General features: G+C 42.4%; 1 protein-coding gene across 3 annotated transcripts in view; it reads left to right on the forward strand.

The window, feature by feature from the left end:
• LOC311283377 (complement C3-like) overlaps positions 1-20,077 on the forward strand; it is a 345,048-nt gene that overhangs the window by 225,932 nt on the left and 99,039 nt on the right. The window contains exons 41-42 of one of the 3 annotated variants that reach the window (XM_084397734.1): positions 15,238-15,453; positions 17,100-17,315. The exons of the other annotated variants lie outside the window; for them this stretch is intronic. Of the exons in view, the coding sequence (XP_084253860.1) occupies positions 15,238-15,453; positions 17,100-17,315 (432 nt within the window). The remainder of the gene's footprint in view (positions 1-15,237; positions 15,454-17,099; positions 17,316-20,077) is intronic. 3 annotated transcript variants of the gene reach the window in all.

Consider the following 20,077-nt stretch of genomic DNA (forward strand, 5'->3'; position numbering starts at 1 on the left):
TATTTTTTATTTTTTAATCATGAAACTTTATCTAAAAAAAAACGTGTCCTGCATTTTCATGTCACTACCAAAACAGTGAATGTTGTAGTCCATTGGCTGAGACTGATTTTAACCACACCCCTACATTTTTGATCAGGAAATATCCCTGTGTCCCTCTCTCTCATGTGCTATATGGTGAGTAGATTGATCCCATCATTTTGAGGTAAATGTGTTCTAAAGTCTAAAAATATGTGTGTAACTTTAAGGAATGTCACTACAAAACTCATTTTTTCTGCTATTGAGAAAACTTTTTTGGATGTTATTCCATAAAATTTAGTTGTTATATGTGTTCAACTGTTCTGACCAGTGATTGCTAACCATGTGCTGATAAGCATCTTCGAGCTAGGCTCAAAAGTATCTTAAATTGTCACCACCAAAACAGTCACAACCGAAACATGTCTTGAAGTTTCGGTTGTGGCATTATTGTTTTGGTAGTGACAAAAGGGAACACATAATCCTTTATTTGGAGGAATAAACTACATTTTAGTACAGTTATGCAAATAATTACTATTGTAGTATGTTTTAGTAGTGTTTTAGTATGCAAGATTATGTTAAAATTCTGTAATGTGATGAGGTTACAATTACTTAAGGTTGCAGTCCATGATACTAGCTTAGGTGTAAGGTTGTTGTCAGTAATGTTAATTTCTATGATTAACTTGACAGGGAGAATGACATAAAACACCAACATGCCTAAAAAAAATAGAAAAACTACAACAGAGAGACCGAGAGAATACAAACAAAGGTTGAGGGAAGACCCAGTGAAGTACGAGGAATACTTAAGGAAAGAAAGAGAAAGAAATAAGAAACGAAGGGAAGAAGGAAAGTTGAAGAGTATCAGTGAATTATCTGACAGGGAGCAAGGACATGTCAGAAAAGCATGGAGGAAAAGACAGAAAAGACACAGGATGATGGTGAAAAGACAAAAAGAGGTGGAGACATTTTGCAGGGCTTCCACACCACCTAGCACTTCCAGTGAGGGTGATCAGACACCAGTGCACATACACACTGGGGGAAAAGGGAGAAAACGAGCAAAAATCAGTAACTATAGAAAATGTCAGAAGTTAGAACAGAAGATCAAAGAAATCCAGAGGAGAGAAGACAAATGTAGAAAGCGATTCTGAAGATTTATCTGAATGAGGAAAATTATTCTGAAATTAATGTTTTATAAGCACACACACACACACACACACACACACACACACACACACACACACACAGAGAGAGAGTTCAGTGGTTCTGGAGATTTATCTGAATGACTCATAATTTTTCATAAGATTTCAAAATGTTGAAAATGTGAAAATAAAACAAAGCGGTTCTGAAACAGTCTACATTGTAAGTTGTTGTTTTTTTTTAGGAAGAAAAATCTATGAGCACACCTCTTCTCACTTGCACCTCAAGACCCAAAGTATAGAATAGCTCTAGGTGTTCTTATAAGATATTTACTGTCAGATGTGTGTCTGCTATATGTACTGACTGCATATGTGCATCATAGTTATTTATTTATATTAACATAAAATGTGGACAGTCTGATTGAGCCATGGCAAACTAAGTATTGTGGTCACTACCAAAACATTACTGTCACTACCAAAAATGTGCAGTCACTACCGTAACATGGGATGTTTTGTCAAAAATAAAGCATATTGAATTATCAACTAAGATGTTATTGTCACGGTGTGACAAATGAGGGCGGAACTAAAGTTCGCCGCAATTGTGTCCCCTCCGGTATAATAACAAGGAAACACTACCCCCCGTGTAAGTGTATATCTGTTGCCCTGCCAACCGGGATGAGGAAATTGACACCAGGTGTGGGAAATTAATTTAGAGCCATGACGAAGCCATGTGGGCATTGAGAAGGATATAAAAAGCCAGTGAAGAGAGACTGTCGGGTGGTTCTCTCCCGTGAGAAGTCGTTCTATTTGAGTGTTGCAGAGAAGAATTGCGGGGTGCAAAGGGAAGTGCTGCTGGAGGGGACTCGAGGAGTGTGGAAGAGTTGTGAAAACACACCGTTTGCCTGGAAGGGAGAGAGATAAGTAATCGACCATCGTATCTCGTACCTGCATGTTTCAACACTGAATTTGAGGTGGATTGGAGTGCTTTGATTGTGCTATCTAAACGTCACTGAGTGAATTGATTCATGTTCGATCTCTTGCCCTCTTCCCCCATGTTGGAACGGTGATGTGAATCCGTCTATGTCTGTGGAGGAAAACCCTGAAACCTCTTCTTCCCAACATTGGAGCTCGTTGCTTGTTGCACGGAGACCCCTGGGTGAGTGCTGGCCTTATCTGCACTTATTGAAGTGGATTGCAGTGCTTAAATTGACGTTTCCCCCCTCACGTTGCATGTTTGGAGTGAAATTGCCGTGTGTGTGTGGAAGATTTATTCTCTTTTGCCGTGCACTCCCCACGTGCCATGCTGGTTTACTGTCAGTAACTGGAGCTTAATAATGTCGATCGGCCCCATCTGTTGAGGACTAGAAGGAATAGCATCTGTGAGTCAAACTAACCTCTCTGTTTTGAAGTAGCGATTCTGACTGGCTTAGAAGAAGCTCTGTCCAGCCTGTTGACTTAAGTTCGCTACTTGCCTGTCAACCCACCTGTATGGTGAGAAGGTTTGCCCCCCCCTTGCAACACGTGTGAGAACTGTATAGTGCTGTTGAAGTTGATTCTGTTTGTCTTAGAGGAGTTCCGCTCAGCCCGCGACTTGAGCCTGCTACAACCCCAAGTCCATCTGCATGGTGTGAAGTTATCTGTCTCCTGCAACACACGTGAGAATTGTATATTGCTGTTGAAGTTGATTTTGTCTGTCTTAGAGAAGTTCTGCTCAGCCTGCGACTTTGAGTCTGCTACAACCCCAAGCCCATCTGCATGGTGTGAAGTTATCTGTCCCCTGCAACACGTGTGAGAACTGTATATTGCTGTGGAAGTTGATTCTGTTTGTCTTAGAGGAGTTCCGCTCAGCCCGCGACTTGAGCCTGCTACAACCCCAAGTCCATCTGCATGGTGTGAAGTTATCTGTCCCCTGCAACACACGTGAGAACTGTATACTGCTGTTGAAGTTGATTCTGTCTGTTCTAGAGAAGCTCACCTCAGCCTGCGACTTAAGTCTGCTACAACCCCAAGTCCATTCTGCAAGGTGTGAAGTCATCTGTCCCCTGCAACACACGTGAGAATTGTATGCTGCTGTTGAAGTTGATTCTGTCTGTTCTAGAGGAGCTCCACTCAGCCTGCGACTTGAATCTGCTATAGCCCCAGGTCCATCTGCCTGGTGTGAAGTTATCTGTCCCCTGCAACACACGTAAGAACTGTATACTGTGGTGAAGTTGATTTTGTCTGTCTTAGAGCAGCTCTGCTCAGCTGCGACTTTGAGTCTGTTACAATCCCAAGTCCATCTGCATGGTGCGAAGTTGGCTGTCCCCCGCAACACACGTGAGAGTTGTATATTGCTGTTGAAGTTGATTCTGTCTGTCCAGGAGAAGCTCCGCTCGGCCTGCACCTTTGAGTCTGCTATAGCCCCCGGTCCATCTGCATGGGGTGGAGTCACCTGTCCCCGGCAACACACGTGAGGCCTATATACTGCTGTTGAAGCTGACTCTGTCTGTTCTAACTGTCTGTCCTAGAGAAGCTCCGTTCAGCCGTTGACTCGAGTCTGCTGTAGCCCTAGAGTTCCCACTGTCTACTCACCTGTGGAAACTTACCTGTCCGTCGTAGGCCTCTGTGGACTTTGCATCAGTGTGGGAAGAGGATTAGCCCTGACTGTATATCCACCTGTAGAAACTCACCTGTCTGTCGTCGGTCCCTGTGAACCCTGCATCAGTGTGGGAAGAGGAAGGGCTCTGACTGTCTACTCACCTGTGGAAACTCACCTGTCTGTCGTCGGTCCCTGTGAATCCTGCATCAGTGTGGGAAGAGGAACAGCCCGACTGTCTACTCACCTGTGGAAACTCACCTGTCTGTCGCAGCCCGACTGTCTACTCACCTGTGGAAACTCACCTGTTTGTCGTCGGTCCCTGTGAATCCTGCATCAGTGTGGGAAGAGGAACAGCCCGACTGTCTACTCACCTGTGGAAACTCACCTGTCTGTCGTAGGTCCCTGCGGACCCCGCATCAGTGTGGGAAGAGGAACAGCCCCGACTGCATACACACCCGTGGAAATCCATCGATCCATCTCAGGCCATTGCGAACCTTGTATCGGCGTGGGAGTGGGCCCCGGAGACTGCTGCATTGCCTCGATTCCGGGGAAGAAGAGGAAAGGAAGATTTTAGCTTAGGTTATTAAAATTACTTTTAACTTTAATAAAAAGAACTGTTATTCCCTTGAATTCTGTTTCCGTCTCATCTCTGACACGCTCCTCAGGGTGGTCCTGGTTCAGGGGTGGGCGCAGTCCGGCTTGGCCCATCCCGACCTGTGACATTATGATAGTGTTTGGTTCAATGCATATTCAAACTAATGAATCCTTAACTTTGAAATCAGTACGATAAACTTTATGCCTTCTACAAAGAAATATTGGGTTTAAAATACAACAAATCTCATAAATTACACTTAAAATATGATTAAAATTATAATCTTTTTTGATTTAACCTGTAAAATATATATTTTTTTAAAATAGAAAAAATATATATTTATAAGGTAGATGTAAACAAAATCTTAATAGGTCATTATAAGCCTTTTAATAAATTATTTAATATTGTGTTTCGGTAGTGACAAATTTGGGGAGAAGGAAAATATTCCAGCATTTTCTGAAAATACAATATGAGAATTAACTGCACAATTACAAGAAAAGCGTACCTTGGATTATTATACAATTTGCATACATGCAAAATTTGTGAAAAAAATAAATTCAAGATGTTTCCAACTCTGACTTTGCACCAATTCTGTAGAATGGCCCATATATGGGTGAGTGAAGATGAGATCCAGGTGACGGTGATTAGTAATCCGGTGATAATGAACGGGTGAATGACTGAGTAGGCGGAGTGAGGGAATCAGTGGGAAGAGATGGTGATAGAATCCTGACAGTACCCCCCCCCTCCCGAGGCGGCTCTTGACGTCTGGGAAGAAGAGGGATGTTGCCGGCGGCGAGGTCGACCACGACCCCTGGGAGCTGGACAGTCAGGATGGTCAGTATGGAACTGGGAGAGTAGAGCGGGGTCTAGGATGTCATCACGAAGTACCCAGGAACGCTCCTCTGGTCCGTAATCCTCCCAGTCCACCAGGTACTCCAGACGGGGACCTCGCCGCCGGGAGTCCATGATGGATTGGACTCTATAGATGGGCTCTTCTTCCACAGGAACGGGAGGAGGAGGTACGTCATCCGAGGTGGAATCTGTGGGAATAGGAGAGACCGGGTCAGTGAAGGGTTTGAGGAGAGAGACATGGAAAGAAGGAGAGATCTTGTACTGAGTTGGAAGGTTAAGCCTGTAGGTTACTTCGTTCAACTGCCTCTGGATGGTGAATGGTCCAATGAATCGAGGACTCAGCTTACGGCAAGGCAGGCGGAGGCGAATGTCCCGCCTTCTGACCAGGTTGATATTGAGGGGTATCGGCTCGCCGACGGTCCGCTTGATCCTTGTGCCTCCGCACTGCCTGTTGTAGATGCACATGAGCTGAGTCCCATACCCCCTCGCTCTGATGGAACCAGAAGTCGACAGCTGGAATCTCCAAGGGCTCACCCGACCAAGGGAATAGTGGTGGTTGGTATCCGAGAATGCACTGAAAGGGGGTGAGCCCGGTGGTAGTCTGTCTGAGGGAATTCTGGGCGTATTCCGCCCAGGGGAGGTATCGGTTCCAGCTGTCTTGGTACTGGTGGCAGTATGTTCGCAGGTAACATCCAACATCCTGAATCTTCCGCTCAGTCTGGCCGTTGGTCTGCGGATGGTATCCTGATGATAGACTGACAGAGACCCCGAGAAGCTTGAAGAAGGCGTGCCACACCCTGGAGATAAATTGGGGTCCCCTGTCCGAGACAATTTTTTCGGGAATGCCGAAATTTCTGAATACATGATAAAATAGTGCTTCTGCCGTTTCTAATGCTGTGGGAATACCAGGTAAAGGTATCAGTTTGCAACCTTTGGAAAATCTATCCACAATGACGAGAACACAGGTAAATCCTCCTGATCTAGGAAGGTCAGTCATGAAATCTACTCCGATGTGAGACCAAGGGCGTCTGGGTAGAGGTAGTGGTATGAGTTTACCCTCAGGGAGCTTTCTGGGAGTGTTGGTGATGGTGCAGACTGAGCAGCCGCGGACGAACCTGGAAACATCTTCGGGGATGAACGGCCACCAGTACCGTTGACTGAGAAGCGAGAGGGTACGCTTGCTACCTGGATGTCCAGAGCCCGGAACAGAGTGAGCTGAGTCCAGAAGGGGGGTGCGAAGATGTTGGGGCACGAATGTACGCCCTTCTGGACCTCCCGGCGGAGCAGGTTGGCGAGTGTTTTCCTGGGAAATCTGCTGGTCGATGTCCCAAAGAATGGGGCTGAGGATTACGGCTGGAGGGAGGATGGGTTCATGACTGAGATCCTCAGAAGATGAATGATGGAGTCAAGAAAGTGCGTCTGCCTTGCAATTCTTACTTCCTGGTCGGTAAGTAACAATGAAGTCGAATCGAGTGAAGAAGAGTGCCCAGCGGGCCTGACGAGGATTCAATCTTTTTGCCTCCCGAAGATATTCCAAGTTACGATGATCTGTAATCACTTTTGAACTGATGATTTGCTCCCTCCAGCCAATGCCTCCATTCTTCTAATGCCAGTTTAATGGCCAACAGTTCCTGGTTGCCGATGTCATAGTTTCGCTCCGCCGGGGTTAGCTTTTTGGAAAAGAAGGTACATGGATGGAGTCTGGGAGGCTCACCCTGCCGCTGTGACAGTACCACTCCAACCCCGGTGGAAGAGGCATCAACCTCAACGACAAATGGAAGATCTGGATTGGGATGAACGAGGATTGGGGCAGTCGTGAAGGCTTCTTTGAGGCGATGGAAGGCCTGGAGGGCATTGGGAGTCAAGGACAGAGACTTGGGCCGGCCTTTTAATGAAGAGGTGAGAGGAGCACTGATGAGACTGTAGTTCTTGATAAATCTTCTGTAGAAATTGGCAAAACCGAGGAATCTTTGGAGTTCTTTGATAGATGTGGGTAATGGCCAGTCTTGGATTGTTTCCACCTTCCTCTGGTCCATCTGGATACCGTGCTGGTCAATGATGTAACCCAGGAATTGAACAGAGGTGTTATGGAACTCACCCTTCTCCAGTTTCAGGTACAGCTTGTGTTCTCTCAGTTTCTCTAGTACTTGGATGACATGACGATGGTGTTCAGCAAGTGAAGATGAGTAGATGAGAATATCGTCAATGTAGACAATCACAAAGCGGTTGAGGTACTCTCGGAACACTTCGTTCATGTACCCCTGGAAGACCGCTGGAGCGTTAGACAGCCCGAAGGGCTTAACCTGATATTCATAGTGGCCAGAGGGGGTTACGAACGCTGTCTTCCACTCATCGCCATGCCGTATACGGATCAAGTTGTATGCACTCCGAAGGTCTAGTTTGGAAAATATTCGAGCCCCACGTACCTGTTCCAAGGCAGCTGGGACCAGAGGAAGGGGATAGCTGTATTTGACGGTTTGAGAGTTGAGATTACCCACAAAGAAGTAACTTGAAGCGGCAGGGGAGGTTGATGTGCGGATGAACTGTTGTTGCAATGCCTCCTCCACATACTCCTCCATGGCCTTCTGCTCCGGGATGGACAGAGGATAAACACGGCCTTTAGGTAGAGTGTATCCAGGTAGCAAGTCGATTGCGCAATCCCATGGCCGATGAGGAGGTAATTTGGTTGCCAGCTTCTTGCTGAACACATCCTGGAATGCCTGGTACTCCACTGGAATCTACACTTGATGATGTACTTCAGGGCTCTCAACCGAGGTGGAACAGACAGGAATTTTGGACCTTTTATTTGACGTCGATGATGATGAGGAAGAGGAGGTTTTCTTGATGGAAGATAGACAGGACAGATGACAGGTCTCTCCCCAGCGCAGGATTTCGCCAGATTTCCAGTGGAGGGTCGGCTGATGTTGGACCAACCAGGGGCGTCCCAGGATGAGTTCAGTGGTGGACTCCTCCAGCACCATAAAAGAGATTTCCTCCGAATGTAGACAGCCAACACGCAGCGTCAGAGTAGGTGAATAGTGACGAATTCGACCTCGACCCAGCGGTTTTCCCTGGATAGTTTGTACCTGGAGGTCTGCGGCGTTTGCGGATGTTACATTTTTGGAGAAGCTGGGTGGAAATTAAATTCCCCGCTGACACGGAGTCGATGAGGGCTTGCGCTGAGACACAAATACGTGAGGTTAGGAGATGTACAGTGGTGCGGTTTAAGGCTTCAATTTTGGGTGAGACTTGAATGGTACTCACCGCTGGGCGTGGAGGTCGAACGGGACAGGTACTGAGAAGATGTTTATCAGATGCACAATAGAGACAGAGATTATGGAGGATTCGTCGCTGACGCTCCGAAGCTGGAAGGTGGGTGGAGCCGATCTCCATAGGCTCTGGTGCTGGAAGAGCGATTGATGGAACCGAGGGCGGAGGACATACAGTGGGAACCGGAGAATCACAGGCTGACAGTCTTTGCGAAATTCAAATGGTTTTTTAAATTAATTTCTCAATTCCAAGACTGTCGTCGTAAACCACCATCAACTGGCGAATATTAGGATTTAACCCATGACGAAAAGCTGTGATCAGCGCTGCCTCATTCCAACCACTGGATGCCGCTAGGGTGTTGAATTGTAAGGTATAAGTACTCACGGAGGATTGTCCTTGACAAAGGTTATATAGTTGATCATGCACTGAAAGAGCGGAAGCCGCTTGACCGAAAACTTCTTTAAAGTGTTGAATGAAGCAGGTGAGGGATTTGACGACATCAGAATTCAAATTCCACAATGATTGTGCCCACTGAAGTGCTTGTCCAGATAATAATGATCTGATGAAAGCAACACGAGCAGAATCGTTACTAAATTGATGTTCTTGCATGGAGAAATACAAGGATACCTGGAGAAGAAACCCACTGCAGTCCTCCGCCTCGCCGGAGAATGCCGCTGGTCGGGCCATGGGACGCGCTGAGGCAGTGAACGAAGCAACGGGACCTTGAGGAAGTGAAGCTGATGGTGTGGGTTGATGAATGGCGGCCGGGATGGCAGGTGGATTTGCCGTGGATTCCGATGGATTCTGCATCATAGGTCTGATCTTCTGTCAGGTTTGCACAAACGAAGCAGACAAGATGGTAAGTTTGATATTTTAATAGCAGAATGGATCGGACACAGAGTGAAAGGTGAGTAAACAGAAAGTAGATAATCAGATGAAAGCTTAACTGAATGATAACCAAGTCTCTCTCTCTCTTGCAGATGCAGATGATGAAGTTTCTCTGATGACGGTATGAAGACAGGCTGAAGAAGATCGGCATTAACGGTGAGTATGCAGGTAGGTAATGTAGAGAGTCTGTGTGTCATGAATCAACGAGATCAGACAATAACTGAAAGGTGACTGCAGGTATATATGGGTGAGTGAAGATGAGATCCAGGTGACGGTGATTAGTAACCCGGTGATAATGAACGGGTGAATGACTAAGTAGGCGGAGTGAGGGAATCAGTGGGAAGAGATGGTGATAGAATCCTGACAAACCCTTAATAGTTCACAAATGTCAAAATACAAATGTTTAACTCAAATTAGAACCATTATAACAATCTAAAAAACATTATGCTTTAGTCAATTCACCTAACCTTTGTTTTCCAGAAAATTCTCTTGACTCATCACAAGCTGTTCTCATCTTTAGCCACCACCATTTCTAACGAACTTCAGGAGTTAAAACTAGTTCAATATCAAGCATTTTTCCTTGCCAATAAGGCAACCAACATCATGTTCCTTGTATAAATTAATACGTTTTGTTACTGTCTCCATAACAAATAACGACAATCGCCTCACGGTCTCAGCTGGCTCTTGAAAGCTCATTTTCCATTAGCTCTTTATCTGTAAACTCCATCAGAGTGTTGTCCCCTGGCATAGTTGCAGACACTTGTCACAATGAAAGACAAGCCATACAATTAAATGCGGTTTCTGGTGAGTGGTAGGCCTACAGAGGAATTGAGCTTACATTTCTGGGGCAGACTGTCGTAACTCCTCACAGCTCCATACCCCCTCTCAATGTTATGATGCTGTTGGCCTCACACAGTCATCGCTCAACTCTCATACCTTTCTCACATAAAACACCTCCCTTCTCTATTGGGCAGGTGCCCAGTGGCGGCGAAGCCCTGGCTTAGGTTGTCCCCTCTGGCCATCGGAGAATCTTACCTGTCTCTGGGTCGACACCTCATGCACACTGGTAACCGCTCTTTCCCATCACGAAATCAGTTTTCTTCAACAGAATCAGTTGTTTTCTGGAGCTTAGGAAAGGCACATTCAAGAGTCATCAGAGTCCATTCGGACTGCAGTGTTCACACAGGGAGACAGGTTAATAACAGCAGTATTTAATCACTTAAATCCATTAATCATCTTAAAGGCAGCAACCTAGCTGCTTAGATTTTTACTCAGTGAATTTAGATCACAACCGTACTGTTACTTCTGTAGCCGGAGCCATTGGCCCTGTTTTATGGTGGAAGCTAAAATGAGAGCTAAAAGTCTCTGGTCCTAAAATAAACAAGTCCAAAACAGTATTATTTTAAAGACTTCTTTAAAGTCATTCAGTTTTACTTTTAAAACATTTTAAGTACATATTGCCCTTTGAATGGCAATGATTTCCTTTAACATCTCTGTGTGATTTTCAACTGAAAATACTGTGCTTTACTATAAATAGCTTATTATCACTTATGTCACAGGCTTCAGATAACAGCTTTTAGCTGACATTGAATGAGAGAGAGAGTCTTGAGGCATTCAGGACTGGTACCTTTGCATTTTCATAAACTTTTAACTTCAGACTTTTTTTTTACTCTAGCCCATCTTAAGGCATCTTTTCCATAAATTACATGTATTGTATTTAGACATTACAAATTTCCACTCAGAATGAGTCTCTGTTGCACTTAAACTGTGGCAGTTTCAGTCACAGCACATACCAGATTCAGATAAACAAATTGTTTCAGCCAAATCACAAGCTTATCTTTTAAAATCAACATTAACAAGCTTTTGTTTAATCACAGGCCTTTTTTACACATTTTACATTTAGCAACTGTTAATCCCGCAACACTGCTTCTGTTTAGCCTATTTTATCTTTATAAAAATAATTATTATTGAGTCTCAATAACGTTTCAAATTAAATCTAAATTTTAGTTGTCAGGTTCTCAATTACCGTAATTTAATATCTGACTTCCATATTTTCTCTTCTAGGAGTTTACCAATCTGCAATTAGGATCATCTAAAACTCTTTTTTAAGTGTTTCATTAACAGACAATCATCCTTTTAGTTACCAGTACTTTAAAAAAATATTTTGCAACTCATTTACTCTTATCTGTAATTTTACATCAACCGGTACTTTTTATAGTTATTTTCTTTCAAAAGGAATTCCTTACACTTAAATCTTTCAATCTTTTTACAACTTTCAAAGGTTCCATCTATCAACTTTCTTTTCTCCCTCATTTACTCGCACATTCTCTACTGTTTCACAGAAACCACAATATTCCCTAAATCTTGTTCTCAGTCCCTAAATTACACAGACAGCTATCCGCTTGCACTTTCAACTCTTGTTACAAAAAGATGGCAATCTATTCTTAAATACCCTTGTTTTCATAACATTAATAAAATAAAATGTATTCACATCGTCATTTCAATCATTATTTTATCTCTAAAATATAGAATTTTCCCCATTCTGCTCGATCAAACTTTTCATACCATTTCAACTTAATTTGCATTAACAGGCGTTCATAAATAGTTCCATGAATTCTATCTTTCCCTACATGCCAGTTCCTTCTGCATCTGTACTCTTTTATCTGCAATCCAACAATTCACTGTTTGTAATTTCCATCAGGAAAAACATTCTATCTCTTCCTAAATGCCAGTTCCTTCTGCATCGACTCTGTTCTCTTTTATCTGCTTCTTTTCCATCCAACAATTCACTGTTTGTAAATTCTATCAAAAATTTTTTATATCTTCCTACTATCTTTCCCTAAATGCTAATTCTTTCTGCATTTATTTTCGTTTTCTTTCGTTATCTTCTTCAGTTTCAACAAACTACTGTCTGTTCACAGTTTTACACACATGCTGAACACGACTACAACAACCCCTTTGTTAAACAATTATCCGTTTCCCAATTTCTTGCATGCATTTCTGGCCATAATTTATGGAAGGCATTTTCTGCCAAATTTAAATAAATAAATTAAATGATTAAAATTAAAATTAAAACCAGATTAACGATTTCATTACAGAAAACTTTACGCAACATATGTGACAAAATTGAGAATGAAATTAAATGATTTCATTTTCATGGTGACAGTGCATCATCCCTGAAAAATAAAATGCAATTGGTGATTTCACATGTGATGAACACCTGCTGTTAGAACAGAAAATAGAGAAACACAAGAACTACGACTGACTTCCAGCCATTACACATTATTACACTTATTATTAACCAGTATGACTTTATTTCTGTCATACATCTACAGAAGTTGTTTTTGAGATGTTTAATTGAAAATGTTTGGTTTGAAGTTACCATTATAGAGATCAGTGTTTGCTTTAGTTAGGATGCTGATGCTAAAACATCAGTGTTTATTTTGCTGCTTGAGCTGTTTTTGCAAGTCACACTTGTGCTCACAGAGTTTATGAATGATTGTGGTTATGTTGATTATGATGACAAAATCTTCATATAGCCTGTTCATTCACTAAGGAATTAATTCTAAGCAGAGGTGGAGATTCCAAGGGTCAGAAAGTAAAAATCCTGCCATATGTTTATTCCACCCATGAACTCACACAGCAAAAACTCCAGTGTTAAATGAACTCTCCTGGGAGTTTATTTGGCTCCAGACTCAAGAGTGTTAAAGTTAATGAGCTAATTAAGTGATTGATTGAGTGAGGATTGACCATTATTGAAGACACCTGATGTTAACAAGCAGAATCACTGTTCAGTTAATTTTTAGTCCATCTCTGCAAAACGGACTTCAGGGTAGGAGATGGACTAAAAATAAACTCACAAAACGTATTAAAATGTATTCTGGAAGATGAATTCTTCAAACAGTGGTAGAAGAGGATGTGTTGCTGGTCCTTCAAGAGTCACTCTCAATCTGTCTGTCTATAAAGCCTATAAAAAAACAGTCTTCATGTATTTAACAACACTTCAGCTTGTGACTCTTATTAAGAGGGGGTTATTTTTTAGGATTCTTTGCCTAACCCAAGTCTCTGAGACCCTGACACCTTGCTCTTCTGGAGACTCCAGGTAGGTTGCAGTTCTGGAAAATGGTGGTGCTGGAGACTAAAGGGTTCCCGATGGTTTCACACTTAATTCTTCACCTTAATTTTTCATTCTTTTGCAGTTAGCATGTGCATGTTAGCATGTGTTTTTTCTTCTCCACCTGTTTTTGTCTGACCCTGCTGACCCAATGAGCATTTCACTGTCCAATGGTCATGCTTTAACTGCAATCTCTAGTATTGCATTAGTTTTGCATTCTTCTCATGGGGATTTAATATTTTTTGACTTTTCAGTCTTTGTTAAATCTCTTTTTTGGCTTATTTTATCTATAATAGAAAACTTGCCTAATAATTCTGCACACCTGAAAATAAGACATTTTTCATTTCCAGCCTTCATGAACAATTATATATCACTTATACATGATTAAATAGAAAATTAATAGTTATTAAGTTTAATATGGTTTGGAATTGGCAAAATGTTCCTGGAAATAAAATATGATCAGAAAATCAACGTGCCTAATAATTCTGCACACACTGTATTTATTTCAAACTTTTGGGTACTTTTGGGGCCCTTAACGTGCTCGAAAACTCTTGAAACTTTGCACACGGCTCAGAACCCGCGGCCATCAGGGCCAGGCTGAAGCTGGGACACGGGCGTGGCAGGGGGGCTCGACAGCGCCCTCTTGAACAGGGTCCGAAAACTTGGTCCATAAATCAAACACGCTTGCATGTAATAATATGAAACTCAGTACACATATAGATCTCATCGGGCCGAACAACTTTCATGCTCTAAGTTTTACGCCAGCCCAAAAGGAAGTCGGCTATTTAGGGTTGTTTGACACTTCTCTTAGGGAATTCACCCGATCGCCACCAAACTCAGTGTGCATGAAGTCAAGACATTGAGGATGAAAAAATGCCAGGGGATTTTTGATATCTCGAACGGTTTGGCCTTGGCGAGGAAACAAATTTATGGTGAATAATGGAAACAGGAAGTGTGTTATAACTTCTGCATACATTGACTGATCTTGATTAAACTTCAGCAGTGTGTTCGTTGTGCCACCAACTGGCAGCAGGAAGTTTGTCACTTTCAAAATGTTTTGAAATCACTCTCTTATTTTTACCCGATTTGCTTTAAACTTTATGTGTATAATGTAAACACACGACAGATGTAGACCTGTGAAAGGATTCTTGATATCTTAGATACTGTTGTCGTGGCAACACTTCAAACTTTACTATTCTTTTTTGATGCTTTTGAGACTCTTAACATACTTGAAATTGCATGAAACTCGACAGACACATCACATTTATTAGCCAGTAGACGAGCAAAGTTTCAGAAACGGGCGTGGTGAGGGGCTCAGTAGCGCCACCTTTTGACAAAAGTGGGGGGTTAGATTAATCTACAGCAACAAAACTTGGTATGTATATTGTTCTCATCAAGCCGGACAACTTTCTTATTTACAGTCATTAGCTCCGGCCAACAGGAAGTCAGAAATTTTGGTTTGAATGTCTCTTTCTCTCTCTGTGTGTGTGAGGGGTGGGGGGGATTTTTCCCCCTTGAACGGGGTCTGAAAACTTGGTCCATAGATCAAACACGCTTGCATGAATTAATATGAAACTCAGTACACGTATAGATATCATCGGGACGAACAACTTTCCCTCGGTCAAGTTTGACGCCAGCCTAACAGGAAGTCGGCTATTATGGGTTGTTTGGAGAACACTTGTTTTGGAATTTGAAATACTCCTCCTAGGCAATTCTTTCAATTGCCACCATTAAATTTTTTGGAGAACTAACCCTCCAAGTAAATTCTATAATCTCTGGTACGTTTACCTTGAAGGTCATCCCAAGACCCAGTGTGAGCAGCAGAGAGAAGCAGCAGAGAGTGTTCATCGGCAAGGAAACTTCATCCCTCAGTGTGATGAGGAGGGTCAGTACAGGCCTCGGCAGTGCTGGTCGTCCACAGGTTACTGCTGGTGTGTGGACAGTAAGGGGCAGGAGATACTGGGAACCCGAACTCCACCTGGAACCCCGCCAATAAACTGTGACAAGCCTGGTAAGCATGTCTACCTGAACTTGAAGTTTTTTGTATAAAATTGTCATAGTCCTCTCTCAATAGGTCACATGTCCAATTTTAAATAACTATTTCTAATGTTTTTTACTAATTAATTGTCTTGGGATCTGGTATAGAGAGGTAGCAAATGCTTTTTTGTTTTTTGGGGTCAGTTTTAAAGTTCTTAAAATAAGTCTCTTCTGCTCAAGAAAGCTGCATTTATTTGATCAAAAATACAGTAAAAACTGGAATATTGTTAAATATTATTACAATTTAAAATAACTGTTTTATGTTATTACGGCCCTGAAAGGGCGAAGGCCCTATTGTTTTCCTTAGGATTCTTTATTATTATTTTTCTGTCAAACTTTTGGGCACTTTTGGGGCCCTTAACATGCTCAAAAACTCTTGAAACTTTGCACACAGGTCAGAACCCGCGGCCATCAGGGCCGGGCTGAAGCTGGTACCTGGGCGTGGCAGGGGGGCTCGACAGCGCCCCCTTGAACAGGGTCCGAAAACTTGGTCCATAAATCAAACACGCTTGCATGTAATAATATGAAACTCAGTACACATATAGATCTCATCGGGCCGAACAACTTTCATGCTCTAAGTTTTACGCCAGCCCAAAAGGAAGTCGGCTATTTAGGGTTGTTTGACACTTCTCTTAGGGAATTCACCCGATCGCCACCAAACTCAGTGTGCATGAAGTCAAGACATTGAGGATGAAAAAATGCCAGGGGATTTTTGATATCTCGAACGGTTTGGCCTTGGCGAGGAAACAAATTTATGGCGAATAATGGAAACAGGAAGTGTGTTATAACTTCTGCATACATTGACTGATCTTGATTAAACTTCAGCAGTGTGTTCGTTGTGCCACCAACTGGCAGCAGGAAGTTTGTCACTTTCAAAATGTTTTGAAATCACTCTCTTATTTTTACCCGATTTGCTTCAAACTTTATGTGTATAATGTAAACACACGACAGATGTAGACCTGTGAAAGGATTCTTGATATCTTAGATACTGTTGTCGTGGCAACACTTCAAACTTTACTATTCTTTTTTGATGCTTTTGAGACTCTTAACATACTTGAAATTGCATGAAACTCGACAGACACATCACATTTATTAGCCAGTAGACGAGCAAAGTTTCAGAAACGGGCGTGGTGAGGGGCTCAGTAGCGCCACCTTTTGACAAAAGTGGGGGGTTAGATTAATCTACAGCAACAAAACTTGGTATGTATATTGTTCTCATCAAGCCGGACAACTTTCTTATTTACAGTCATTAGCTCCGGCCAACAGGAAGTCAGAAATTTTGGTTTGAATGTCTCTTTCTCTCTCTGTGTGTGTGAGGGGTGGGGGGGATTTTTCCCCCTTGAACGGGGTCTGAAAACTTGGTCCATAGATCAAACACGCTTGCATGAATTAATATGAAACTCAGTACACGTATAGATATCATCGGGACGAACAACTTTCCCTCGGTCAAGTTTTACGCCAGCCTAACAGGAAGTCGGCTATTATGGGTTGTTTGGAGAACACTTGTTTTGGAATTTGAAATACTCCTCCTAGGCAATTCTTTCAATTGCCACCATTTAATTTTTTGGAGAACTAACCCTCCAAGTAAATTCTATAATCTCTGGTACGTTTACCTTGAAGGTCATCCCAAGACCCAGTGTGAGCAGCAGAGAGAAGCAGCAGAGAGTGTTCATCGGCAAGGAAACTTCATCCCTCAGTGTGATGAGGAGGGTCAGTACAGGCCTCGGCAGTGCTGGTCGTCCACAGGTTACTGCTGGTGTGTGGACAGTAAGGGGCAGGAGATACCGGGAACCCGAACTCCACCTGGAACCCCGCCAATAAACTGTGACAAGCCTGGTAAGCATGTCTACCTGAACTTGAAGTTTTTTTGTATAAAATTGTCATAGTCCTCTCTCAATAGGTCACATGTCCGATTTTAAATAACTATTTCTAATGTTTTTTACTAATTAATTGTCTTGGGATCTGGTATAGAGAGGTAGCAAATGCTTTTTTGTTTTTTGGGGTCAGTTTTAAAGTTCTTAAAATAAGTCTCTTCTGCTCAAGAAAGCTGCATTTATTTGATCAAAAATACAGTAAAAACTGGAATATTGTTAAATATTATTACAATTTAAAATAACTGTTTTATGTTATTACGGCCCTGAAAGGGCGAAGGCCCTATTGTTTTCCTTAGGATTCTTTATTATTATTTTTCTGTCAACCTTTTGGGCACTTTTGGGGCCCTTAACATGCTCAAAAACTCTTGAAACTTTGCACACAGGTCAGAACCCGCGGCCATCAGGGCCGGGCTGAAGCTGGTACCTGGGCGTGGCAGGGGGGCTCAACAGCGCCCCCTTGAACAGGGTCTGAAAACTTGGTCCAACATGCTTGCATGAATTAATATGAAACTCAGTACACATATAGATCTCAGGCCGAACAACGTTCCCCTGGTCAAGTTTTACGCCAGCTCAACAGGAAGTCAGCTATTATGGGTTGTTTGGAAAACGCATCCTCTGGAATTTGAAATACTCCTCCTAGAGAATTCATCTGATCACCACCAAACTCGGTGTGCATGAAGACAAGACATTGAGGATAATAAATTGTGGACGGATTTTTGATATCTCGAACGGTCTGGCCGTGGCGAGGAAACAAATTTATGGTGAATAAGGGACACAGGAAGTGTGTTATAACTTCAGCATACATTAACCCTTAAAGACCTTGAACATTTTTGGGGCGCCTGACTCACCTGTACTTTTCTTTGTTTTTCTAACCCATTCTAGCAGCAAGCATCAAGTGCCATATATCATTTTAAACATGAGAACCTAAAGTTTCCATCTAGCTCATTTAAAGTCCCAGTTTTATATTTATTTTGTCAGAGAATTTATGAAATTAACAGGATTTTAAGAAAAATGGCAGCAAAATTTTTTGGTGTTTTCAGTGTGAACTCAAACAGAACTTCCTGAAGTTTTGTTTTTTTCCTTTAGAAAGTTAGACTTGGTTGTTTTAGACTTCCAGATGAAATTTTGTCTACATGTAACAATCCCTCAGCAAGTTATAGCCATTTATTATAATATTATTCTGATTATAATATTATAACAGGTATATTACATTTACTGACAATCTAGATGTGTCCAAATAAGTTCAGGAAGTAAAGTAAATAGAAAAGTTGTTATATTACAACAGAACACTGAAGCAAACATTTTTCTTCAGAAAATTATATTATAATTTGAACATGAACAACAAATGCAAACAATATAACAAGTAGTGACAACTGTGCAATATAAATACTAACAATACAATATACAGAGTGTAAATGAACAAATGGTTCAAATAATCTTCACAAACTAAATACAAAAAGAAATAAACAGTGCAAATGAACAAATGGTTCATTGAGGGTAATATACAGAGTGCTAATGAACAAATAGTGCAAATAATCTTCACAAAATAAATACAAATAGATAACTAAACAGTGCAAATGATTCAAACAATTTTCTGAATCGGAAGGTTCCACCAGGTCATCGTCTAACGACTCGTTTAAAAAAATCAATTCTAACACATCCATCGATTTGTACTGCTGTTTTTTTTTTACATACTCATGCTCTTTCGTGTGTTATGCTCTTTCATGTTTTGTGCTCTTTCGTGTTTTGCGCTATGGTCAAAAACTTTGCATCTGTTAGTTTTCATGCGTAGTTTTCAATGCATTGCGTTTGTTAAAATGTATAAAGAAACGTGATTGGTTGTTAAAAACACCAATCACTATATTTATTGGTTGAGTTGATGACCATTTGGATGAATCTGGGCATGGGGGTGGGACTAAGCATCAACAATCGTTCCTGTTTGGCTCAGAGAAAGAAACCACATGTGTTTCCTTGACGAATCACTGCTGCAGATTTTGATGACGCAATCACCGGCACTACGGAGCCAGTGAATGACCAATAGAGACAACCGTGATAACACGGGAAAGCTGAGAATCTAATCTTTACTGTGCATTTTAAAGCATACAGATTGGATTAGCGACTCAAAAGTTATTAAACATTTTAGAACAATAGTTCTCTTACAAGAGATTCTCTCGTACTGCGTAGAATACGCTAGGGGAAAATCCTTTTCCACGAGAATACTGAAGCCAAAAAATTATCCTTAATTTTGTATTAATGTAAAACGCGTTGCGGCAGCATACAGACATAGGCGAGGCAGCTTGCGCGCCTATTGGCTGGTCTGCTGGCAACTGCTTAAGCCTATCGAGCGAGACCTAGAGTGACGTCAGACCCAATGAGGGCGCTTCGTCACGTCCCGCCGAGACGGGCGTGGCTTAGGTCTATAAATACCGCTCGCAGGCATTATATCTCTGATTTTTCATCCTTCAGCGAAGCAACTCACATCGCTGGATCCGAGAAGAAGCCGCGCTGTTGAAGAAGCACTTCAGCGGGACGAGTCGACGAAGCTGCTGGCCACGCCGCCTTCATCGCCTTCCTGCTGCGCTATCCAGCACCCATATCCTTTTCTTGCACTGTGTGTGTGTGTGTTCGCCGGCGCGACTCACACCATCTAAAAGAGCTGCGTCTTTTTCAAGATGCCTTCTTGCGGCTCGTGCAAAGCCACACTCAGCGACGGGGACCGCCATG

This window comes from Rutilus rutilus (genome assembly GCF_951802725.1).
Source record: "Rutilus rutilus genome assembly, chromosome: 2".
Taxonomy (NCBI): Eukaryota; Metazoa; Chordata; class Actinopteri; order Cypriniformes; family Leuciscidae; genus Rutilus; species Rutilus rutilus.